We start from the raw sequence: 27,665 nt of genomic DNA on the forward strand, positions 1-27,665 counted from the left end.
GTAATTCTTTTCTTTTCAAATGCCTTATTATATATTTTAATGCTGCTTTTACAATGTGTCATGCTGTGTATATACTTGCCTGGACTTAAATCTACAATTTATACAAAGAGGGAAACCTGTGACCGTTAGATGGTGCCAAATACACAACACTTCCATTTATGCAGCGAGACCCAGAAAGAGCAGGGGCCGCAATTCTTTATATCCCCGTCTTTTGTAGCTATTCCTCAGGTGAACCGCACACACACACACACACACACACACACGCACACATGCATACACATACGCACATGTGTGTTTCCGGATGGTTGGTTAGAATTCAGCTCATGTTTGGAGGTCACTGCCTCTCTATGCAAATCAACTCTTTGCTCCTCAAGAGCTCTCTGTTCTGCTCCGGGGTCAGCGCAGAGCACCAGGCCGAGGAAACACCAGCGGTTGTCAGGGAAGCTCCAGAGCAACAAGACTGTGATAGACCCCAAGTTGGAGGAGGAGGAGGAGGGGGAAGAGGAAAGGAGGGGAAGAGGCCGAATCTCATTAGATTTCTTCCCATAAAGAAGGTACATTGTGTGGAGGTCTTGGATCAGACGAGCACTGGAGGTCAGATGTGGAAAATATGCCATGAGCCCGGTGCCAATATTCAAACGATGCCCACATGCACCCTACAATCCTCTTTTATGTCCGTGTGCGCATCATTAAGCAGCGGCATGTGCGCGCAGCAGCTGTCCAAACAAGTTTCATCATAAATGTGAATGTGACGATCAGGTTTTTTTTTTTTTTTTTGGTTGGTAAACAACTCGGATTGCATCAACCGGAGCAGAGTGGCATTGTAACGATGGAGAGCTGTAAGCTTCAAAGCATACCTATAGAAACTTCCAGAGGCCACTCGAGCCCGAGCAAAACCGTGGAGGCGCTTAATTGGCACCGCGGAGCTTTGAAGTGAAACTGGAGGAGAGGAGAGGGACCGGCGAGGTGACAGGAGAAGGTGCAGAGGAAACAGAAAACCCAGAGAGAGAGGGGAGGTGCATGGAAGCGAGGCCAGGCAGGATAATCCTGTGCGTAAAAGTGTCATATTTAGAATAAAGCTAACTTTGGGTTGGTCCACAGGTGGCTCAGAGAGAGAGAGAGAGAGAGAGAGAGAGAGAGAGAGAGAGAGAGAGAGAGAGAGAGAGAGAGAGAGAGAGAGAGAGAGAGCGCTCCGGTCGAAAAGAAGATAAAGGAAAAGTTCAAAACCAAAATAACCCATGGTAACAATAATAATAAAGCTAATGTAACCATTTTCTTTGTCAATAAGTATCATATGTAACTACTTCTGTCAACATCAGGAGAGAGAGAGAGAGAGAGAGAGAGAGAGAGAGAGAGAGAGAGAGAGAGAGAGAGAGAGAGAGAGAGGTCTGGTGCGCGCTGGGAACCATCCGGACAAGAGCTGAAAGAGAGACATTCCCTGCCTCAGGACACACCCTCCATGCTCCCTTTCTCTCTCCCTCCCTCTCTCTCTCTCTCCCTCTCATTGTTTCCCACACTCACTCTGTCGCCGCCGGGCTTGGTATCGGGTTGACAAATGACGAGCCAGCCGCTTGGATGAGGCACAGCGCACAGGGAAAAAACCATTACGCAGGAGAGACGCAACTTCGGTGGCCGTTTCCACGAAATACATACGGGGTGAATATAGATTGTGTTGGTTCTTTTTTAACTGATTTCCACGCTGGTTTGTGGATCAGGCTTGGAAGAGAGACACAATAAGAAGAAGGAGATAGTGTGTCAGCTAATTGGGATGAGAGTTCAAGTCAAGTGAAACGGCAGATTGGACCTTTAAAGCCTCTTAACGCAGGTGGCGCGGGGAATACAGCGCAAGGGGAGTGTGTTTGTGTGCCTTGTGTGTGTGTGTGTGTTTGTGTGTGCATGTGTCATTCCCAGTGGAAATCCACCCTGGACACAGCAGCAAGGGGGTGATCAGGTGTGTGTGTGGGTGGGAGGGGGATCAATCAAAGCAGAGACAGAGGTTAGTGATGGTCTCTCTGAGCTGGACGCGATGAAGTGGCTCTGCGGGAGTTTCAGGGTGTAAGACCGCAGAAGGAGGAGAGGAGGGACGCAGGGAGGGACAAGGAAAGGGGGCACCACCACGACCACCACCACCACCAGCACCACCACCAGCACCACCAGCGTGGCCAGTGCGCACAGCCCAGTCCCCAGTGATGGAGAGCCCGAGAGCGCACGGGATAACGCGGCTCGAACCCAGGACCCGGAGCGGAGAGACCACCGAGAGGACGGACATGAGGACTCACCGACACCGGGGACACCGGGGACACCTGCACCTGCAGCGGACTGTGATTTTCCTCGTGGCGCTGACGATACAACCGCAGGTAAGCCACCGATTAAGTGCTATTTCGGGCGTCATGGTCTTAAAACCTCGAAGCTGCACTTTTAACTGTGGTTCAGCGTGTTTTTCTTATCACAACACACACACACACACACACACACACACACACACACACACACACACACACACACACACACACACACACACACGCACACACACACAACCACACACACACACTGCCCCTCTCCTCTTTGTGCCTGCCTCATTCTGCTCCTACATGGCGCTGTGCCCACCTGTTGTTTCACCGCACTCGTCTGTGATCCCACGCAAAAGAGGAACTGTTGTAATCTAATTTTAGCAGCTTGTCACAGCAAATATGATCAGTATAGCAAAATCCTATTGTATTTCAGTATTTTTAAGAGATCACAGTTTGTTAATACCATTGTTCGGTGAAGAAAATGGAGCAGAAAACAGAAATCAAGCGAGATAAAAAGCAATCAGCTGCTGCACATGATTTATTTCAGGTATTTCAGTGCTAAATAAAACCCTGGGTACTTAAGGAGGGACTGTGCTGGATCTCCAGTCAAACATCACACTAATTAAACCAACCTCACATCCTCTGCTCACACTCACTCCTCATTCTTCTCGGTTAATAAAGAATTACACCTGCATCTCTTAGCATCCTCATCTTTTCCTGCTGGAGTGCATTGACAGATATTTGTATCTTCTTCTCCTTCTTCCTATATACTCCCACTACTACTACTTCTACTAATAGTAGTATTAGTATAGTACTAAAAATAGCTCGCATTTATATGGTGCCTTTCAAGGTATAGGCACTTCATATCTTAGGAATCAAGAATGAAAATAAACTACTCTTTTTTATGTTTTTGTGTTGCAGTGCCACAAATTAGTTCAAATGTCAGTGCAATGACTTGTATAAATGGTTTTGACAAGCTGCTCATAGCAAACTGAAATGCTTCAGACTCCATGCCACCAAAATAATGGAGGTGAAAAATATTCAAAAAATAGAATACATTTCCTGTGAGCTGTCAGGCAGCTGCAGGTCTGATGGTCTGATCAGGATGTGTGACAGGACTCTGCAGAAGCAGGAACAGGCCCTGAGGTGCTCCAGAGTGTGCATGTAGGACTGTGTGTGTTTGTGTGCATGTGTGTGTTTTTAAAACACTGAACTCACATCCAGCATCTGGGTCTTGGGTGTGTGTGGAGCTCGGGGGCCACAGCCGAATAAACTCGGGGCCGTGTGAATGTTCAACCTTCAGGCAGCTCTGCGTGTCTCTCGCCGCACCTCTGCAACCCCTTCACAGCTGAGCAACAACACACTCCACTCCCTCCGTTCCGCCGTTCGACTGCACTGCAGAGTGAAACAGACACACACTCAGGTTCCTCTGCTGCTGCTGGTGACCATTCATTATGCAGACCACCGTAGGCCGTCCTCATCAGGGGAGATGGGTAAACCTGCTTAGAACAGTGTGTGTCATAAATGAAGTCCAGCAGTCTCTACATGATGTCCAGGTTTATTACTCCCAAGCAACACACTGCAGTGTAAAGATACACTACATTGTTTTAAAGTGATTTCCAGCAGTGCAAAATGCATTCAAATTCAGACTTAAACTAAATTTTCAAAACAAGATTAGATTACACTTTAATTTCGACATCTCCCAAGTGTGAACAGTTTCTGATTTTTGTATTGTTTCTGTCATAGTTCTAATAGCTGAAATAAATCAATTTAATTTCACCACTAGATAGAGAATGTACCTATAAAACCATTTTTTATTCTCATATAACACAAGAAAAAGCTGAAAAGCAGGATATCTGTTTCATAGGGATTTTTAAAAACATCTTCTATGATAAATCAAGCATCAAAACTTAAATCTAATTTGGTCATGTGCCACAAAAAGGGTATTTGACAAACCCAATCAAAGTGTTTCCAAATAGAAGTAGAATGACACTCAGAAGATCACATACCGAAGCCAAGGCCCAACATTCCCATTAAATTCAATCAAGCTGCACACACTCATCGATCCCCTGAATATGCCTGATTGTTTTCATCAAGATCCCTGAATTATTATCTGTGAAATGATGAAAAGTCCAAAACGCCCTATCTCCCGATGTCAGCAGCCAGATCCAGATCTTCACCATCATTTAATGGGTTCTTCCCAGACCCTTATCACATCCTTCCACCCACCCTCATCATAATTTCTCCAGTAGTTATTGTGAAATGCTTTAATAACACACAAATAACCACTGATGTTGACAGAAGCAATTACATATGATACTTATTGACAAAGAAAATGGTGGTCAATATTTGTGGTTAATTTGAAAGTAGATGCTGCTATTGAGCTTTGAGAATTAAATCATCTGGGACCAGCTGACACCTCCAGCCCTTTGTTTGACAGGATTACATTAGCTTTATTAATATTGTTATTATGGGTTATTTTGGTTTTGAACTTTTGCTTTATCTTCGTTTCGACCGGTTAAAGTTCAGGTGCTTTTGGGTGTAGTGAACCTTTAACTCCCAGAGCTCTCCTGCAGAGATGCTTTGAGCCTCGGCTGGGACCTCTCTCTCCCTCTCTCCCCCTCTCTCCCCTTCTCTCCCCCTCCGTCTCCCTCTCTCTGGTCAGACTGAAGCGCTGAAATGCTGGTATGTGGGGAATGGCTCAGGCAGTGAGAGTAGGAGAGGAAGAAAGGAGGATGTAGAGTGATGAGCGCCACTGTATCTCCACAAGCCTTTTGATGTCGATGAGTCCACCCTCCCTGCACCCCTCCATCCCCCTGACCACCGCCCCCCCCCCCCCCTCTCAGGGACAGGGTGCAGCAGAGGGACAACACAACCACACACAATGGGGCGACTGAGATTCTGGCGGACACATGAGATCTCATTGGTCTTGGTGATTACCGTCCATGATTGAGTGCACCACACTGCAGGGGACACGCATTTCTGATTCTTGGGGCCCACAGTAATGAGCGATCATTAGTTTAGTGTTTGTGGCTGTGAATTATTCAGATTTATTCACCAGCAGGAGTTTCATGACAAACAGAGATAACAGCGGTTTGTTTTTTGGGGTTTGGAAAAAGCCAAATCCATTGTCTGTTGGCTACAGTGACACACAGACACACACACACACACAGACACACACGCAGGCACATACCTGACCCTGCTGCTCCGAGACTCTCAGGGGGGCTTGTTAAATCTACTGTGCGTGTGTATGTGTGTGTGTGTGTATGTGTGTGTGTGTGTGTGTGTGTGTGTGTGTGTGTGTGTGTGTGTGTGTGTGTGTGTCCTCCATCCATCCTTAAACAGAGAAAAGAAAAGGAGGCAGATGAAAAGCAGAATGGAAACAATGCAAAAGAAGAGATGATGGCCGCAGAAAGAGAAATGACAGGAGCATTACAGCTTGTTCCCACATAGAGAAAGAAGGGAGGAAGAGGAGGAGGAAGAGGAGGAAGAGGAGAGAAAAGGAGTGTGAGCAGGATCCCAGTGTCATCGTCCCCTGGGAAGAGGGAAATAAGAAGGGAGTGGTTGTAAAGAAAGAAAGAAAGAAAGATGAGAGATAATCAGTGGATGATCACAGGTTTCTAGTTATCACCAAGTTTCATGGCTAGCGTCCAGGAGTTTTTGTTTAAAGCTGCGAAAAAAAGAAAAAAAAACGCAGATGAAAACATAACATCCTTAGTGGAGATGACAAAGTCATGTTTCCTATATCTATGGTCATGTTTCCTTTATCTATAGTCATGTTTCCTATATCTATAGTCTTCTGACGACTCTTATTTCGTCACGTACTAATAAACCGATAAAAAGCTCTGCAGATTCTCAGAAGTAGTTAGATGTTATAGAAACATGAATGTTGGTTCTCACAGTTTCTTCATGCCTCAGCACTTTTTATTTTGACTAAAGTGATGTTTTGTTAGGTCGACTTTTATTATTGAAAATTCCCTCTTGTTATCCGCCTTATGTCTTATACGTAAGGTCTATATGAGCACATGTGACACACAGTGGAGATCTGGTTCCTTTTCCAGTTCATACATTGATAACTGGGGATTTTCTTCCTCACCAAACAAATGAAAAAATCTTATAGTTAGTGACACACACACTAATAAAGTTATTTTTAATTTTTTTATTAAAATAATCAATTGTGTGGATACAACTTTAATTTAAACCACCTTAATGGTAATGCTCAATTTTTTGACTAATATTACCGTCAGTTGAAGGTCTTTGGCCAATGTGTGTGTGTGTGTGTGAGTGTGTGTCCTCCACCAGCCCTTATTGTTCAAGGTTATATCCCTGGAACGTTTCTTTCAACGTTTCTACATTTCTGCTAATTATTCTGCTGAATTTAAGGTGATCTTGGATGGAGAAAACTCTTTCATCAAACTTTACCTTTATACGACAAAGGCTGCCATTTTATCAAATCCAAGTCACGCAAGGGCTCGGTGTGCAGACTGGATTAGAAATATTCCTTAAATTGAATTCGCCTGTGGATTTGAATCACTATGTACCAATGAGAACCTGATGTAACCACTTGTCTCTTTCCTCTCTGTCTGGTCTCAGGCTGTTTCGGCTGTGGGGATGTTCGAACTTCAGATCCGCCACTTCCAGAACCCACACGGTTTCCTGGAGACCGAAGACTGCTGTGACCTAGAGAGCAGCGGGGGACAGCACTGCTCTGCCAGGGACCAATGTGACACTTTCTTTCTAGCCTGCCTCAAGGAGTACCAGGCCCGGGTCGCCTCGACCGGAACCTGCACCTTCGGGTCAGGTAGCACAGGGATCCTGGGTGGAAACTCCCAGTCGCTCCGCCACAGAGGACACGACGGAGGAGGAGGAGGAAGAGGAGAAGATGGGACTAATGGACACATTGTCATTCCCTTCAAATACGCTTGGCCGGTAAGTACAGGGGCAGTGCTGGTTATCAGTATGGTTACCAAGGGAACAGGCTAAGCTTGAAGTACAACAGTACACTCAAAGTGAGGCTAGAGTGGAATAACAATGTCTTTCAGAGGCCGAGTTCATGTTCACATGATTTTATACTTTCATTATCGTTCAGTGCATGTGTGTGAAAGTATCGACCTGAACGACATGGAAACAATTACAGGAACCACAGCATATTTCACCTTATCAAAACATCTGCTCAGGTAGTTCACAGACAAAATTAAACATCAACATTTTATTATTGTGTTTCATAGCAGATGTTGGTCACTTTGCAGGGAAAAAAACTATATCCACAAAAATATCAATACACTTTTATGAAATGAAATATTCAATTTCAGAGATGATTTCCACTCCAATCTCATGGTTGGACTCCCCCGAGGATCCCCAAGATAAATCGGAGGAGTCCAAAGATTATTAAAGTGACAATAATACAATATTTCCGCACAATCATTGGACCTCAGGAAGCCAATATATTGTTGCACAGGACAGCAATATTAGAGACTAAGGATAGGTGTGGTTTTCATCAATGGTATTTTAGTCTGAATTTAAGGACACTTTTCGTTCATTTCATTGCTCACTGACCATCTCCATATGTAAAGTAGGATCAAAGCTGTTACTTGAGGTTAACCTGGCTAGATGAGCTGATCAGCGACCAACACAAAATGCTACAACTCCAGAGACATGAGATATAAAGCTACACTGAGATGATTTTTGGTACCAGAAATGGATCTTCTCATCGATATTAAACCTAATAAATAAACACAACAGAAGGGAAAAATGTGTGACCTTTAAATTCATTTGGTCTCCCACTGATTTCTTTCGAAAAATCTGTGTCTGGACCAGACCTCACACCGCCGGCTGCTCCGTCCCTCATGTCCTTAATAAAGAGCAGACCAATTCATCTGCAATTAGCACAACAGGAGGCGAGAGTGGCCGAGAAGCAGATATCGATTAATGTGTCTCTCTCTTTTTCTTTACTTTTTACCCAGTCATGCAGGGAAGAAAAACAGTAGTGAGTACTATTGACGGATTGTTGGCTTCTTTACGGAATTAAATAGTGGTTGACCTTCATCATGAAAATACTTGTTGGACTAAAATGTAAAGGAAATGGGGCCTATCATGTGCACCTATTGATTTAGTGTTGATTTACTTGTTTGATTTTAGATCTGAAATCCTTACAGGGTCAGTGAGGGGAGTAAGCTCTAAAGTCAATGTGTCATAAATACTGTCATTTAGAAGGGCTCTTACTTTTTCCCAGTGAAAGCACACAGGTGCTCGGTCATGGTGCTTGTAGAAGCTGAAGGTCAGCGGGTGGTGTGATGGTGTTGGGGTTATGGATAAATCAACCTTGATGGCCATCGGCTATCTCCTTAAAGCGTATTAGCCTCTGGGGGCAACAGCCAATATATCGGGGCTATATAGAAACGTGTATCCACACAAACCAAAGAAATATCTTTTGTAAGGGTCTTAGGGCCGGATGACATTTTGGCCAATCTCTATTAATTATCTTCTTGTGAATACAAATAAAGCTAAAAGCATTTCGGTCAACGTGTTCTGTGTCCACACAACCAAAGCCTGCTAATATGTGATTTGTCAAACTAGAAACAGACACCAGAAGGCTTCAGACTCCAAAATCTTGTCCCTCGCCATCAGATTGTGCATATATAGAATTAGAAATAGATAAATTATGGAAAAATTGTGATGACTGACTGTCCTCTCTCTCTCTTGAACTCTAAAATAACCAACAAACTATCACACATCTCTCTGGACTATAATTTGTGATGTATTAGCCCAGAATGAAGACAGGTGAGAGAGAGACAGGCGGCATGTTGTGGGTCTGATCGGGCTTTGATTAACACATATTTTTGTGGGTCAGTCTTTGATGAATGACTCTAAAAGCAGGTCAGCTGGCTGCAGGTGCAAACAAAACTATGAACCACATGGCAACAGCCTGTTACATACTAACAACAACTAGAAAGCAAAGTCATTTACAAAAAGCTGCAGCATAATATTTTCATGATCATTGGAGGAAGCTTCTTAGCGCTGCCTGTGGTGAGACACAATTTGTCTCTGGATATAAGAGGTTTTTGTTTGTTTCTTAGATTTTCTATTTCCATCAAAGAAAAGACCTCCTGCTGTCTTCTCTTTCTTTCTCTTCTCAACATTATATCTGCTCCCAGCATGACTGACTTGTTTCTAATAATCAATTCATAACTGAAGTGCAACACAAGGGCCTGTGGTTCTCCGTCACAGTCACACTGTTGTAATAATGTTTGTAATATCGCACAAATCCCCGGCGAGGCTTCAGGTACACACAGAGCGTGACACACATGTATTTCTTACATGGTGGATAATGGATCCCTGAGCACAAACAAGAACAATACCCCCCCCCCCCCTTTTACATCTGTAGCCTGACACCCTTTGTAGTCATTTTAGATCTCTTTCTAGTCGTTTTATGTCTTTTTTATTTGTGTTGCATCTCTTCGTAGACATTATTTGTCTCTTTTAGTTGTTGTGCATCTGCTCCGAGTTGTGTTGCATCACTTTGTATAGTATACATTAAGAGTGACTAAAGACAGAGGCTGTGATTCAAGGTTTCCCTGATCACTTGGGCCCTTGGGCGTCCATGAGTCCTAATGTATCTCCACTGGGCTGAGCACACACACACACACACAGACACACACACACGCAGACACACACAGACACACACACACACACACACACACACACACACACACACACACACACACACACACACACACAGCGTACACACAAATGTTATACAAAGTTCTTCTTAGGTTTCTGCTTCTTGATTAGTATCAGCCCATTTACCTGTGGGACTCTTTGTCCCAGAGCCAATTATCTTCCCTTATCTGTGGAAAGTTGATTTTTTGTGTGTGTGTATATGTGAGTATGTGCGTGCATGCATGCTGCGTGTGTGTGTCACACTTTCCTTGTGTTGCCTTCCTCCTGCTGTACATCGGGGAGGTGTGTGAGTGGCAGGTGAGAGTGTGAGAAAGTTCCCCCGTCAGAAAGCCTACCTGGATTGGTTACAGGGCCGGGCCGCAGGGCGAGCTGGGCTGCAGGGGAGAGAGAGCTGGGACGCAGAGTGTCTTCGGCTGAAAGACTCGCTTTATCTGGCCATCTCCGGGAGGTGGAGGGCGGAGAGGGAGGGTGAGAGGGAGTGAGAGAGGGAGAGTGATATCCCTGCCCCAGGTGAGGGGATGAACAGGTGAGTGTAGTCATTATGAGGTAAGGTGAGCTCTCTCTGTCCCCTGCCCTCCCTCACTTACTCTTTCACTAATCTCTTACAGGAAATAAGTGTGTGTTTGTGTGTCTGTGTGTGTTTGTTTATGTATGTGCTCACAGTTGTAATTTAGTGTGTTAAGTTTGCGTATAATCTTATCAAGATTGCCTGGAGGGTTGCATCCCTGTTAGGCTTCCTTAAGTCTTTGTTGTGATCACTCTGGTTAAAGCTCTGGCCATGTACTGAGGTCACTGTTTAAGAACTGGCTCTATCTCAGTGTTGTAAACATTTAAAACCCTGACCCTGAGAAGTTGAACTCTATCTAAACATCACACGGCTATACCTGTGACAGTATAGCCAGAAAATGTCTGGATAACTTACAATAAGCAAATTGATGACGTTTCTAACACACAGCGGGTTCAAAACTGGAAGAAGACAAATATCTCATGAATCGCTGTGAGGACTCAAGGGACAAACAATTAGGGACCATAGCACTGGACATGGACAGATCGATAGATGGAGCAACATGAGAGGCTTCATGAGACAAACATCACAGAGCAGGCTATGTACAGTGGAAAAAACACATTCAATGTTTTGGTGCCTGCATGGATTGATCAAGGGCTCAGCGGGACAGCGAGAGCCAGTTTTTCTTATTTCTTATAGATGTGAGCCACCGCCGGTGTCGATCGATATCGTAAGTTCCGCAGTGGAATTGATACTTCATGTCCTGCCTCTTGCATGCTCCTTTCGCCACCCCTCGGCTTAATGTTTCGGACATTGTTGTGAACATGTCTGATGTGGACAATCTCTTGCTGCGTTCTTCATATATGAAAAGCGAACTGCCGAGTTTGTTCAGAAACTTTGATCCAGACATTTTCTGGAGTTTCTGGAAATCTGTTCTGTTTTGCTAAGCGTATCCCTGTTGGCTCTTGCTCTGTACTTGTGATGCACTTTGAGAGGTACTGGTGTGATCATCCAACCCAAATTAATAATTTCCAAAAATGTCAACATATACCTTTGAAAATAGATGTGAAAATTCATAAAAATGTCCCAATACCATGAGAACAACATAACCTGATAGCTCATTACGGAGACAGTGCAGGTTAACCATCCTGTTCATATGAAATCCAGAACAACAGAGAATGTAGCAGCGTGTCTTAGCTGTTTCCTTTGTCTGGTTTTGGTCGTTAAACCAGATTTTAGCTTTGCCTCCTGGTCAGCAGTAATCTCACAAATAGTCTGGGGGACGTGGCTCCGTTATGACCCCAGATTTAAAATCACAGACACTCTTAGGTCTGGGATGTTTTAGGTGGGGCACCTCTGCAGAGACTGAAAAAGTTCAAAGCCTTCATAACCGCAAGGTCATCTTCTGTATGCCCCGTCTCTGTTGGCGGTTTCACTGTAGAACCTGTTTGGATGATGAGGGGAAGAAGAGCGAGCTGCCAAGATAGAGTTTGTTCCTGATGATCTGTTTATCGACAGGGAACAAATATGTGAATGAATCAGGAGGGAAAAGATAAAGGGAAGGCCGGTCGGAGTGTAAAGCTGATTATTAGGTGATGATAGTATGTGGATGTTTCTTGTGCTTAATACCTAACATATTTACTCAGATTCATTCATCCTCCTGAGACCTCTGTTTAAACACATGTGGGAACTGAATCTGAAGTTTCCTGAACTTTTGTGACTCAGAACTAGTTCATCAAGGTCTGGTTAAGAGCTGCTCTTTTGTTGGTTAAAAGCCCCTGTGACAAATGACAATATGATAGCTGCTATAGAAATACTGTTCACATGAAGCGAACACAGAGAAGTCCCCACCGTTTATAATCATCAAGTGTTAAAAAATCATTGATGGTCAGGTTCAGCGCCAGAGGCCTTAGGTGGATGTTCCTGGGAAAGAGTCTCATTCACTGTGTGTGTGAATGTGTGTGTGTGTGTGTGTGTGTGCGTGTGGTCCAGTCATGTTGTGGGGACCAACACTGGTTTAGTCACATGATGGGGACTTGTCTTCCTTATGGGGACAAAAAACACGTCCCAATAACTTAAATGATTAGAATTTAAGTTGCAGACTTGTTTTAAGGTTAGGTGATTAAAGTAACATGTTGGTAACAGTTAAGGTTATCTTTAGGATACGTAGGTAGGTTAGGCTAGTAGTAAATATGGTTAGAGTAACTCTGAAGTCAATGAGACTCAACCGTGTGTTCATGTGTGTGTGCATGTGTGTGTTCGTTCCAAAAATTGTCTCTGGCCATAGATGTATTTTGTATTAAATGTTTCTATCCTGCGTTTACGTAATTGTCTTTTATATATTTGCAATATCACCAACAAAGCTGTCAACAGATAACATGTTGGTTTGATATGTGGTTTCGATAAGCAAACTGAACAAATTATATTTAAATACAATAGCAATTAACAATATTGTTGTTTTCCACCACTGATATGTGACATTACTGTGTCATACTCTCTCAGAACTATTTCTGTTGCTATCTATTCGGTCAGCCGTCCAATAAAGACAACTGCTCTCCATAATATTATCCTCAACAAATAGTGTATTCACTTCAGTTTTTTCTAGATAGTTCACAGACCACACTGTGCCGCAGTTTTCATAAGAGCACAGACACAGTCTCGTCCCTGTTTAATATCCAGAGCAATCATGACATTGTTTGTGAACAGACTCGTTGTTATTGAGTTGCTCATGTCTAAGTCTTGGATGTGACATTGCTTATTTATTGTGTCGGGTATGGCCGCAGACAACAGGAGGAGTCAATGAGAATATCTGTGGGGTTTTGGGGAATTTAGCTGGAGCTCTCTCAGCACTTTCTCACAGCCTCTTTTCCTGCACGTCACTGAGTTCAACATGCAAATTGTGTCCGTCATGCAAATAAGTTCAGGTGCATCAGCTGCAGCTCCAGGCTTCCTGTCAGTCTCTATGTTCTCCACTGGTATTCTACTCTCTATATATAAAATTTAGAACTGATTGCATTAACGCCCATTACGTGTCTAAAATGAGAGCTGAAGGAGATCCAGGTCACATCACAACCTTCTCGCCATGTTTCCTTTTCGTCTCCTTAACAATCTTTGTCAATCAAACCTTGTACCTAATTTTAATTAAGTAGAGTACTTGAGTAAATGCATTTACTCTCCGTTACTGAAACTAAACAGAAGACATCATCGTAGAGGCCTGACTCACACACTTTGTCTAAACCTGTGCATTCCTGGTGTGTGGGAGCCGAGCCTGGGGAAGTCAGTGGAGGGAATCGAACACAGAGGAGCATAGTCGGAGCTTTCTTTCTCTCCAGAGTCTCTCTTTCACTCTTTCTCCATTTGTGCTCCGGACTCTTTTGTCCCTTAATTGACTGCTACACAGCCTCGCATACCTGTGTGTACGCTGATACTGCCGTGCACGTCGTTTGTACGTGCACAACTGCAGCTATGTGCACGAACACACACACACACACACATATACATGCACGTTTCTCCTCACAGCCTTTTCATTTTTCCCTGAGACAGACACACCCAAACGCACAGATCATGAATTCATCAGCCAACACACACGCAACACAAAGAAGGTTAATTCCCTGAGGATTTGCAGCTTGTGTTTTTTAGAGATAAGTTTATAACTCGGGGGTAAACATCCCCAGGGAAGCATGTTTTAATGATTTCATTTGTGTGCAAATTGGATTGAGAGCGGGAGCCACTTTATTAATAGAGAAAAGAGGCAAAGGAGCCTTGATTTACATCAAGGCTGTGGAATTACAGTGTACGCCTGTCTGTGGATCTGTCATTGTGTGTCACTGGATGCAGATTTCAGGTATACACCCCTTTAAAAGGACACACAGCAAATAGTTTCCTTTCAGCGCCATCGATCTTGTCATATCTCATCTCCTCCCTTCATCTCCAACATCTCTCACCCGTCACCTTGCTCGTCCGCTCTCGTTTGAACTGCTCATTGTGAACCTTTTGTTCTCCTTGTGTTGTTCTGCTTTCCTGTGATGTTCACGTCCCTGTGGATTACACAGACCAGGCAGCGTTGCACCACAGCCGTCACAAATCCTCCCCGTCTGTCTGTGGTCTCTTGTGTTCCCTGATCTTACCAGGAACAACCACAAACATTTTTAGCTGTCACATTGGGAAACATGTTCTCCGTATTTATCCTCTTGATGATTTCAAGCCTGTCTCATGATTCCCCTCCGGCTCTGGTCCTTTACACTCATGTTCTTACCTATGGTGCGTCAAACTTACATCAGGGTGTCTCGTTATCAAATCATTATAGGCCCCTGCTCTCTCGCTCTCTCTCTGTCTGTCTGATGGGTTTATGATCCCCACTTTATTCAACCTGTCATCGTATCACTGAAAAGCCATTAAATCCTCTTTACGGTAATCTAGTGTGTGTTTTTTTTTTAAGAAGTTAATTGTATGGCTGTCAATCTAGCTCACATATTCAAACAGAGAAGACAAATAATAATCACAAGTGTCACTTTAACGTCCATGATTTCTCATACATATAATTTCCATACATCCTTCAAATCAGTATTCACAACTTTCACCGACCTCTTTTGCAGAGAAGAAACATGTCTCAGTATTGTGACATATTATTAAATGTCCGTCACACGCACTTTCATTTATTCCATCTGATTACGGCTGTGCTCAGTTAGAATTTCCCTGTGATCGTTCTGCATGGAGTTTGCATATTCTCCCTGTGTCCGTGTGAGCATTTTTCCAGGAACTCCAGCTTCCCACGGTCTAGATATGCAGATTGGGTTGAGATTAATTAGAGACTATGAATTTGTATGAATTTGAGCATGAGGGGTTGTTTGTCTCAACCTGTGATACACTAGCGACCTATCCAGGGCGTATCTTTTGCAGATAAGAAACATGTCTCAGTCTCAACATGTGTCGGATTGTGACATATTATTTAATGTCGGACACACGCACTTATTTATTCCATCTGATTAGGGCTCTGCTCAGTTAGAATTTCTCTGTGATCGTTCTACATGGAGTTTGCATATTCTCCCTGTGTCCGTGTGAGCATTTTTCCAGGAACTCCAGCTTCCCACGGTCTAGATATGCAGATTGGTTTGAGAGTAATTAGAGACTATGTATTTGCATTTGTTTGTCTCAACCTGTGATACACTAGCGACCTGTCCAGGGCGTATCCTGCATCTCGCCCAAATGTCAGCTTACCCAGAGAGGATAAGGATAATGGATGGACAGTATCCCACTTGGCTGCCTTAGCCATTGTCTGATGGCTTTCTGTTACACCAGGGGAGTTTCCATCCAAGTCTAGAGCAGATTTTGCCAAATGACATTTGGCAAAAGAAAATTGTAAACAATGCTTGTTTCCATCCACTGCCATTGTACTAACATCAGGAGCTGGTTGGGCAAATTAACATCTGGTGATTCGAATTTTCCAGTCGGGTGCTATCAAACCATTACAGAAAAAGAGGCAGAAAACAAGGGGACACAATCAGAATAGCACTAAATCTCAAAGAGGAAAGACAATATTGAGAACATGATGGAGATTAATATCTGAAAATTGTGTGGGTTTTCTGTATTGACATTAGGAACATAACAGTCTTGTTTTCCCTCCACACTTAAGCTTGAGTCATACGTTAAATGTTTATGTCAGGATTTAGACAGGATGATCAGAAGTGGTCGGTGCTGAGTTCAGGGCTAAACGCACTCAAATGTTTGTTTCACTCTGTGAATATGAAGGATCGTCTACTCAGCTCAGGTCCTGTGACTCGCTATAGTTTAACAATAAATCGGTTTCCATTACATTATGTCACTTTTTTTATTAATTAACTTTCAATTCTCAGCCTCAGAGTTGGAAAGTTTTTTGTGATATTACAACATTTTTTCAAATTTACAGATGTTTTTATGCACAGGAAACCTGATGGATGGAAGCCAAAGTGCCCTCATAACTTACTTGGACATTTGAATAGAAGAGAGTGTTTTTTCCACAGTTTGTCATGTCAGTGTATGTGTCCAAATGGTCAGTTATGGCCTAATTTATGATTTAAAAAAACAGGAGAGTGATGACGATGTCTGTTAATCACACTCTGTAGTCACTTACATGTCAGGTCTGACAAAGCCAAAGAATTATTCTAACTCAGCTCTTAAAGAAGTCCAATAAAATAACCCAACTTTATGTTTAATCAAGACTTGAGGAATCTGGCAACACACACACACACACACACACACACACACACACACACACACACACACACACACACACACACACACACACACACACGCATCCCACATTCTATTTTCTCACTCATAATGACTCTGAAAGTGCAGCCGTGGTTGTGAAGCGTCCAGTGGCTAGACGAGGTAATTTCCTGCGGAAGTCGGAGAGAAGGGGGTGAGGGGGTAGGGTTGTGTCAGTCTGGCTTGTGATGGGGGGGATGTGAAGCAGGGGTGGAGGGTGGTAGAAACAGTGGAGATTAATGGGTAAAAGGGTAAAGTTGATGTAAGCAGTGCAGAGGGGCGTCTCACTGAAGAAGGAAGTGAGAGTCAGATAAGGGAGGAAGGTGCGGGGCGGTCCGTGGATGATCTCAGTGTGGGGGCACAGGTGTTTTGGGTGTGTGTGTGTGTGCGTGTAGGGGGGGGGGTGTGTTTGCATCATGATGGCTCATCCACATTGTTGAGAGAATCATAAGCAGCATGAGGTAGTGTGTGCGTGGGTTTGTGTGTGTGTGTATGGAAGGGGGGTGTATATTATGTATTATAGTGTATGTATATACAAGTGTAGTGGATGAAATGTTTATTCCACCACAGACATTTGGCCTGTAAACCTCTCAGATGTTTTTATTTAGATACCTATGAAAGGTTCAATCATACAATATTTCACAGAAGAGCAAAGATTGAGGAAAATAAAAAATAAAATTTATGTTTTTTTAGTGGGAGAACTTATTTTTCCTTCACTACTTAAATCAGGACAGTTTAGGTTTATCTTATGAACCTCTGAAGGGGGCTTAACCCTTTGTTACTGGACTTAACCAACTGTATACATGGATTAAAAGTACTTCCACCTTGTCCCATTACAACAGAAAACAAACTATATATTGCTGCACCAGTTGGAGGTGATAACACATCTGTAGTGTCACTGAATAGGATTCTGAATACATGACTTTTAATGCCGTCTTTATGTATAAATCCACAGTGAATTTGAAGGAAGACCGAGTGGTGACATAGTGGCAGCGGTGGCTGTAGGAAAATTGAAAAGGAGTGAGGGCAAAGAGGGGAGGAAATAGTTTGATGCTAATTATGTTCACAATGAAAGAAAAACAGAAGAGACGGCGAGAATGCGAGAACAGAGACATGTAATTATAGAGACGGGGTCAACAGAGCAGGGTGGGGTCCATGGCTGCACATCAGGGGTCTAAGTCCTTGTCTCGTGTGTGTGTGTTCCACCTGAGGACAGGGAGATGACTTGCTTGGCTCATATCCGCAGAAATTCACAAATTAGCCAGCAGCAGATCCTGTGGCTCACTCTCCTGGGCACCGGCCACGTCTTGATCCAGCAGACAGCGGGTGTGTCTCTTGTGGATAAAGAAAATTATCAAGAAAAAGAAGATGGTCCAAAGAGATTAATTTTTTTCATCTGTTGTCATAAGATATGAACCACGCGGTCACACAAGGGGTCTGTAGCGGCAACAGAGGTCGGAGAACATTTTTATTTCATGCTGCTGCAAAAATCGTATACTCTCATGTTTTATATGTAAGAATCTTAAAATAATGTGAACCTGCAGCTTTGTCTCTGGAATAGTAATGTCATTGTTACTGTGGTTACCTCTGCTGCTAATTGGTAGTGCAGTTAAGGTGTCAGCCATCCAATCCGGCACAGACACAGCTGCTGTCATGACAACTGTTTGCATACTCGTCCGCCCGCCCGTGTGTGTGAGAGTGTTTGTGTGTGTGTGTGGATTTCAGTCTATTTGCCTGTGTGCGTCTGTAATTACTTGAGTGTTCTGATGTAGCAGGTGTATAAAAACAACAAGCTTTTTTTTATTGTGTTGATTGATATTTTAAATATGCACAGAGGATTATGGGAGTTGGTTTAATTACTGCATACAGGCTTAACCATGACTCCAAAAACATACAGAGCAGTTTTAAAAACAGATGTTTCATCCCCGAATAATCGGTTTAAAAAGATGGAGACAAAAGCGATTTTTTTATTTTCTCGTTTTAGGAGAAAGTCATTTACTTTTTGAGAGAGTAAATTAATATGTAGGTGAACCAGCATCTGTCTCCTTGAACTAATCCCTGCTCTGAATACGTGAACACACCCGTCGCTCATTGTAACTGTATATATGGATTAGCAGGAGGTGGTGAGGGAGGGAAGTGCTCCCTGTTGAAAGCTGGGAAAACATGAATGATTAAATGTTGGCCAAGACCATAAAGTAATAATTACAAATGGAAATAAATAATCAAATCAAATGAACTGGTGATTAAATAGTAGAAGAGTGAGTTACTTTTTTATTGGATTAATAATATATCAACTGATAGCTTAACTGAAGTAAAAAATATAATCAAGTAAATCTATATCTATGCTCTTTATGATAAACTGTAGTCTACAGTATTATAGTTAGATATTTTTTTGTAGTAACACCAATATTTAACAGGTCTATAATTCTTTTATGATTATCCAATTATTTCTGAGGCAGTTTACCTAAAAACCTAAACTACATTATTTGGTTTTAATTGCTAACCCGCAAGTCAGCTGAACATGTACAAATGTGTACAACTTAACAAGTTTTGACAATAATTCCTCAATAAATTAATGAATTATGAATCAATGTTATTTTATTAAAGAGTATAAAATGGCTGAATATAATGAAGTATCAAATGGCGACGTGAAAATGATGTTTAATGTAAGAGGCTTCGATGAACCAAGAGATAATTATCACCTGCAGCTCCTCTTGGCTTTACAGAGCTTTATATTACGTTTCACCTCATTGTGTAAAGATGTAATACTCTGATTCATTCTCACTGCTCATATCGTTTTTTTTATGTTGCTATTTTCACCCTAAAATCCTGCTCAATATTGAAGCATTTAGTGGCTGGTCGAGAAAAACTGAGCTAAATGATCAAATAAGTCGAATGGTAGGACAAATGACACCAAGCGAATCAAATAAAAAATGTAAAGAAATTTGTAACCAGTTTTGTTACTTTCGGGGGACCACAGATTAAAGCCAAAACCAAATTCTGTTGTCTCAACTGACAAATGACACTCTGACTTCAATCTCTTTTGTGATAAGTGGACTAATATTTTCAGTGCTGAATGAAAGCATGGTATATAGAGACATAAATGTTGTGTGTGTGTGTGTGTGTGTGTGTGTGTGTGTGTGTGTGTGTGTGTGTGTGTGTGTAAGCATGTATGCATTAGTGTGTGTGCTCTGAGGGGAAATTCCTCTCTCAGGGCTGGGAGTCCTTCCTGTCGTAGAGCTGTGTTTGTACAGCCCGGCTTTGTCGGGATATCCTACCCTGCCCATGTCTGAGAGAGAGAGAGAGAGAGAGAGATAGAGAGGGAGGGATGGCATGGAGGGGATGGGGGCTGCCTGAGAAACTGGAGGCGCGGAATGGGAAGTGGAGCTGTGGAGGAGGCAGTGATGTTTATAGGATGGAAAAAACAAGTTTGAGTTTTTTAAACCCTTCGCTTAATACAATTTTCATGCCCTCACAAATGTCTGCCCAGTGGTTTGAATAAGCATAGTTTGGTCTAATCCCGAGCTTTGTCGCTGTTTGTTGGGCTGGTGTGAGGCTGCAGGCGAAGGGACGGGTCCAGACGACCAGACAGCCTGCAGCCCGAGGGAAGGGCAGACTTATCATCCTGTCTAATACTCATGTTTTGATGTTGTCTGGTGTTTTTTGGGAAACCCCTGTTCTCTCCCCGGCCATGCCAGGCTCAGACCATCTGCACGGGTCATGACTGGCAACAGTAAGCGTTAGGTCTGAATGAAAATGAGCTGTTTCTGTACAGGAGCTCAGACGTCAGGCTCAGTTGTTGCAGACAAAACAATCATTAATGCTTTGAAGTGGACGTGAGTTAAGAAATTAGTTTGGGCTCTGACTGGATTTAGAGGAAATCAAACTGCACATAGCTGACAACTATGATTATACTTGTATGATTACATATAGCTACTGTGTCTGATATATTGTGTACCAATTCACCTTTTTATATTATATACATTTCCCCTCATCCCAGGGTTGAATCCACAATCCAAACATTACATTAAGCATCATCAATCAATCAATCAATCAAATTTTATTTGTATAGCCCATATTCACAAATCACATTTCGTCTCATAGGGCTTTAACATGGTGTGACATCCTCTGTCCTAAACCCTCAGCAAGAGTAAGGAAAAACTACAAAAAAAACCTGTTAACAGGGTGAAAATATGTAGAAACCTCAGAGAGAGCCACATGTGAGGGATACCTCTCCCAGGACGGACAGAAGTGCAATGGATGTTAAGTGTAGGAAAACATCATCAAGATTAAAGTTTTTTAGCAGCATTGATGAGGGTAAACATTTTGAAGGATAACTTCAATACTATATGTCAAGCAGTCCTGCTGCAATCATCAGTCTATGGTCAGCAACCAGCAGGATCATGATCCGCCATCCCGATCAGAGGCCACTTTAGTCCACAGTCATTGTCCACTGCCGCTTATTAGGATCCATCATGGGCCGCCGCCTCGGTCCTGGTCCACCGCCATCCGATGCCAATGCGACAAAGGATCCGCCATTCCCTGTACGATCAGCCCGCACGATTTAGAATCCGCCATACTGGATCCAGCATTGCGACCTCTGATGCGCGATCCACAAATCGTAATCCATGGTACGGCCACAGAGGCCCTGGATCTGAGGGAGATAAAGCAAAGGGATTCCGGGGAAGGGGGATATGGATGGAGAAGAAGAAAGAGAAGGGGGAAAGAGAAGCTCCGTGTGTCATGTGTCATAAATTCCCTCAGCGTCTTAGTGTCATCGGGGGTTTTTGCCTTGTAACCATACAATGATACAGGCCGGTACACTGAAGCTCAAGGTAAATCTGACTGGCTACTGGTTTATCATCAAATACATCAGTGTCCATTAAGGCCAAATATGGAGTGATGGTCAGGTTTAATGGGCCTTATTAACAAAGACTGTAAACAAGAATGGACAACACGTCGCCACTCGTCACTTCCTCCAACACTCACATAGCTGTAGTGGATACAAAATAATGCTCACACACATACTCACACGCACACACACACACACACACACACACACACACACACACACACACACACACACACACACACACACACACACACACACACACACACACACACACACACACACACACACACACACACACACACACACACACACACACATGTACACCTTTCCCATTAGGTCATTTCCTTGCTGTCATCACTTTGGCAATTATCACCACAAACACTGACATGTTCGTGAGAGAAGGAGGTAAAAATAGCACATCATCGTTGACTGGGATCTTATCAGCCTCGTCTTTGTCGTGTTCACCTTTTGATTTTCCTCTCTATCCATATTGTTTTATTCTTCCACCCTGTATCAGACCACTCCACCTGTCCTGGCCTGTCATGTCCTTTCTGACGTCACGCTGTGATTGCAGCAACAAATTGCCACGTTGTCCGTTAGAATGTGTGTGTTTTGGAAAGGTTGTCAGGAAGCTGTCATTGTAGGTGATCTGTTCACAAAGTCTTATCAGGGCTTGTTGTGATTTTTAACTTGGTAACCATGATTGATATGACCCTCTTGAGGCCTCCGTACAACACCCCAGCCTTCAAAACAGGACAGACCGCTGAAACACCCTTCCTGTATCAATGACTGCATCATGGTTTACCTGGCTGCATGCACTTGTGGGTGAAGAGGTGAGGGTGTGTTTATTGAGGTGGGGGGGGTGATTAAGATAGAAGAAAAGAGAAAGACTCCTACGGGTCCTAACCTGCAGTAGTGTCTGGCAGAAGAAGGTGAGGGGAGAGAGCGGGAAGAGGATGGAAGGAAGGGTGAGGCCGAGGGAGGGCGAGCGATTGGAGAGATGATAAGGCTCAGAGGTCTGTGAGCAGTCCAGCGCTGAGGTAATGCTGTGCGAGCATTTTGCAGTAGTGGGCAGTTCATCATAATTGTCCTTATTGTCAAAATGACCAGCAGCATTTTATCCACATAACATTTATCAACCTGCTGTAGGAGAGACATGCTGATTATACACTGCTGCAACCTTTACTCTGCAAGGTCCTGGAAGGAGAGCGACTCAACCTTTTGCACTCCTACTGTATTTACTTCACTTTATTTCCTTTTTATATTACTTTATATTTCTCCTCTGCAGTTATCTGAGTGGTAGTTCAAATTAGGATTGTACACAATACGTTGTTCACTTTAGAGGAGTAGAAAGAGTTGTGGCTCCAGAGGTTAAAAATAAACATAGGGGCTGTGTAATCTTGTTACACTGTAAAAGATATCGTCTGTGGGAGTCACTTGTCATGATTCATATGTGTATGGGTTGATAACAGTTTAATCAAACATTTTACTTCCAATGCTTCAAATTGTTTTATTTAAATACGTGTTTGTGGCATAAAGATGACAAAGTATATATTTTAAAAAAGTGAAAAATTGGGTCAAACAGATTCGTTTTTTTTTTTTCCTGCCCAATTAAACAACTCATGGCCCATAATATTCATATGTTGACCCATCGGAGGGGTCTCGTGCCTTTGGTTGAAAACTCCACCTCAAGCATCTACAACAAAAAAACTGAATTTAAACATTGATGCACCAGGATTAAGAGTCTATTAATAATCATATACATCCATTATTAGTCCTTTGAGGTTCAAGGGGGTGGATCCCATCCCATTGGATGAGAGTTGGGCTATAGACCCTAAACAGGTTGCTAGCGTATCTCAGGCCGGATATACAGTCAAACAACCATCCACACTCACATTCACACCTACGGGCAATTTACAGTCTCTATCAACCATAACCTGGACTGTAGGAGGAAACCCACGCAGACACTCAATACAGAGTTCAGGACTCAAACTGATATCCTTGTTGCTGTGAGGGGAGAGTGCAACCGCTGCACCGATGTGCCTCCATCTAATAATGTAATATATATATGTGTAGACAGTGCAGATAGTGCAGAAGCAGTATTTCTACTTTAATGCTGAAGTCATTTGAATTCTGATATCTATCTTTTTACTTATAAATGATTTGGAGAGCCTCTTCTTCCTCCACTGCTTCTGTGCAGAACTGATGTTAGTCGACCGCAGGATCTCATCTCACTCAGATATGAATCTTAAATGCTGAACATGACTTCAGGTGAGAATTTTAAGCCGAAGCTCACTGACTCCAGCTGGTCGTTCTGTGGGCGAGCTGCAATCTGCTGCTTTTAATGAACTGGCTGCCTGCCCTCTGCAACCAGCATCTCATTAGCACCACGTCTTCTAAATACTGCGTGGGTGTTCCTCCACCTCCCCTTCTACTTGTTTCTTATCTAGTCTCATCCTCTCTCCTTTGTCTTCTGCTCTAATCTTTTCTCTTTTATCTTGTGCTGCTTCTGTTTCACCTCCCTCCAACCTCTGCGCTCTCTTTCTTTATCACATTTAAAAAGAACTCCAGGAGTCGTACAAATCGTTATTCCACTGCAGCTGCCACAGTGGCATTTTTCATCTATCTTCCTTTGCCCTTTATCTAACATATCGCCTGTGTAATTATACTTTCTCCATCCTTTTCTCCTGTTCTACAATCATCCTGCGCACTCTTTTCTCCCATCGCCTCATCTGTTGAATACAGACATACTGGACAGAAATCCCTGACTCAGTGCTTTCCTCCACACCAATCTTCTCACCTCAACATTACTGCACCTCCACTGCAACCCTTCATCTTCTCTTCTGCTCCTTTGCCTCTTTTCACCTCTATAACTTCAGTGACTGAGCAGACCTCCTGCCCTTTACCTCCCAACGGATCCTTCTCTCCTTCACTTCACACCTTGCTCGTCTCCCTCTACTCCATACTTTGCCTCCTCTCCTCCCTTTTATCCCCCCTTCTGGCTGTGTGCTCCGTCAAGAAAGACAGGACTACACATCCATGTGCCCCCTCAGGAGAAACCTCACGCACGATGCACAGGGCGGAAAGAGATTTGCATGGCAGGCAGCGGCATGTTTCACAGAGGGAGGGATGGGTCGATGGAGCAAGAACCGAAAGACAGAGAGAGAGAGAGAGAGAGAGGGAAAGAGTTGTAGGGGAAAGTGTTGGTCTGAATCATTATGCATCAGAAAAGAGCAAGAAGGAAGAAAAAACACATGTCCTTTGTTATCTCTCCAGTGTGAAATCTTTTTAAGCTCAAAGTCGTCACATGAAGATGTCCCCTAGCTGCAGGACGACCAACCCTCACATTATCTATGCATACAAATCTGAATTTTAATATATATTCATATTCAAATGTAGTCATGTATATTGTAAATGCATGATACAATCAATGTCAAGGCCATCCAGGAGAAATACAAGCTGTAGGCCAGGCTGCAGGGTGTAAGAGAAGAGCACAATCAAGCATCATACTCATGAACAGGTTTTTTGGATGTCCTCCCTCAACGGCCCTACGTTTTTATCACTGTCTACAAGGCTGCAGGTGGATGTGCTCTTGAAATGAATATGCAGGATATAGCTTATATTCATTCTGACACAATTACTGCCTATATGGGCCAGTAAACACCTGAAATTGTGAAAGTAATGAAATGTGCAGAACAAATGTGTGGTAGTGTTTTTATTTGGCCTTACCTGCAGAAATATCTAACGACACTGGATGGTTGGAGAGGGGGAAATAAAATCTGTCCTTAAATGTGTCAGCACAATTGATTTCAGTTTCCCATGCAGATATATTCTCAGAAATTCATTATCAATATATTTTGTGCTCAAGTTTTACCTAAATTCTATTTTTTAATAACAACAAATCTTATGTGCACATTCACTAACTTCAACCTTTCAAGCAGTTTTTCAACATGTTACTCCCGGTCATACATACACCTACACACTCTGTACCTGATAGTGTACCTATAGTGGAGATGAGCATCAACAGATTTACCTATGTAGCTCATGTTTTTCATAGGCTTGGCAAACAGTCATCCCAAATATCAATATCACAATTCAAAATTCATAAATCTATCAAACCAAAGACTGGTGCTTAATCAGTTTCATTCACATTCAGGTCAGACACAGAAAATTAAAACATGATTTGAGACCACATCTACAAAACAACTTCAGGAGATGAACATAAGAACAATGATGATTGTTTAAAGGCCTGAAACTTGTTTTCACAGTCTTCAGGCACCAGAGTTCACCTCCGAGACCCTTTAGACAAGCTGGATCGTGAATATAGTTCTTATCTGTAGATTTAGACTCTGTTTAAATAGTTAAATGTTATGTTAAACTCAGATGTATGTTTGTGACACATGCTTGACAGATGTTTTCTTTGTGTTTCCTGCAGAAGTCCTTCTCTCTCGTGTTGGAGGCTCTGGACTACGATAACGACACAGCAGACTCAGGTGAAGATACAGTTCTCTATGTTTGTGGGCCTGCCGGCTTAGAGGAATTGTGTGTTGATGTTTTTATTATGAATGTTTCTCCGCCTCCTTATGCTTTTTTGGGAGTGAAATTTACATCCAGAGTAGAAAAACAACTTCAGTTGTCCTACAAATCGTTATTCCACCACATCACCAAGGAGTTGAAGAATCAAAATAGATTTTTCAAGAATCTGGTTGGAAAAAGATGATGAATCGGCTCCAGCCAAAGTAAACTCTGACTCAGTTAGATTTAGAGCTGTCAGTGCAGTTTGGTTTTCACCTCTGTTTTGTGGTTCCTGGTGATCTTTTACATGTTGTTTTCTAAAACCTCCTGTTGCGTAATGATGTACAACACAGTAAAACATGTGTCAACAAGTAAGACGATCGTGTTTTGGGTTTGAAGGCCAGTGTTCTCCCCATGTCACTGAGAAAAGATATGTTTTCATCGAGCAACATTTATAAAGGCAACAACGCTGTGAGGGCTTGTTTACCAGAAGTGTGGCTCAACATTGTGAAACAATGTGAAAATATCCTCTGTGTGTTTATGTCTGTGATCGTACGAGGTTAGAGGGTCTTTTATCCAGACCCTTTAATTTCCTGCTCGTCTCCTTGTTGTTTCTCCTCATAATCAGGAAAAGCTCCATGACAGGGAATGTGAGCTGCATGCTATAAAAAGACACACACACACGCACACACACACACACACACACATACACACACAAGGATGGAGACAGATGTTCGTATGCTTTCCTCATTCCTGTCATGCCACAGACTTCCCTTTCATCCCACCATCCTCTGCCTCGCTCTCAGCCAGGGGAGGGACCGTGGTCGTATCCAAAAGATAGCTGAGATAATGAGAGCTGCACCACAGATCCCTCACCGTCTCTGTGTCCGTCTCTGCCGTCCTCTTCCATCTCTCCTTCCCTTTGTCCTCCAGCACCGCTCTTACATCTTGTTTGCATTATGTGCCGTTTCCACCGGAGCTCACTGACAGCCTTTACATTGGGTCTAAAGCCGTTCACTAGGCCGCAGGCTTAGCTCAGCCCAAACACGGGCGTCCTGTAGCAGTCTGAATGGACTTATCAGGCCCGGCTGCTCATCAGAAAGGATTACTGAGCCCGACTGTGTCTCCTTGGAAATAGTGAGAAATATGATGCTCTTTGTGCATCGACACGGAGACCTTCACTGAGTTTTGTTCAAATAAAAGGTCACTAGTGTTAATGTGCAAAGGATTCTCCGGCATTTGTTTCGTTTACACAGTTTTTGCCCCAATTATTTTCACTTATAATGGCTTTTTACTCCCCAAAGTATTCGCTGAGATCTTTAAAATCAATGTCTAGTCGGATAATAAACACAAATATCCAGACAAATTGCAAACAGACTAACAGTTTAGCCAGATTATCTAAACCCTCTTACTTGGAAGTAGAACCACAAGAGACCGTGACTGAAATGTTTCTTATAATACTGTTAGCGGGTGAGCTCAGGAATGTCTCTGTTCTTTTGTATCTAACCTGGGGACTATTTCATGGAAGTCATTTGTGTGAGCACTATTTAGTTTTGCATTCACTGTCATTAGGCAG

The 27,665-nt window shown here is 43.0% G+C and overlaps 1 protein-coding gene across 1 annotated transcript in view; it reads left to right on the forward strand.

Moving 5' to 3' along the window:
* Window positions 1-2,189: 2,189 nt before the first annotated feature.
* LOC133002894 (protein jagged-1b) overlaps window positions 2,190-27,665 on the forward strand; it is a 40,485-nt gene continuing 15,009 nt past the window's right edge. Inside the window, exons 1-3 of the mRNA XM_061072485.1 lie at window positions 2,190-2,357; window positions 6,885-7,220; window positions 26,010-26,067. Of these exons, the coding sequence (XP_060928468.1) occupies window positions 2,190-2,357; window positions 6,885-7,220; window positions 26,010-26,067 (562 nt within the window). The remainder of the gene's footprint in view (window positions 2,358-6,884; window positions 7,221-26,009; window positions 26,068-27,665) is intronic.

This window comes from Limanda limanda, chromosome 6 (genome assembly GCF_963576545.1).
Source record: "Limanda limanda chromosome 6, fLimLim1.1, whole genome shotgun sequence".
Classification (NCBI taxonomy): Eukaryota; Metazoa; Chordata; class Actinopteri; order Pleuronectiformes; family Pleuronectidae; genus Limanda; species Limanda limanda.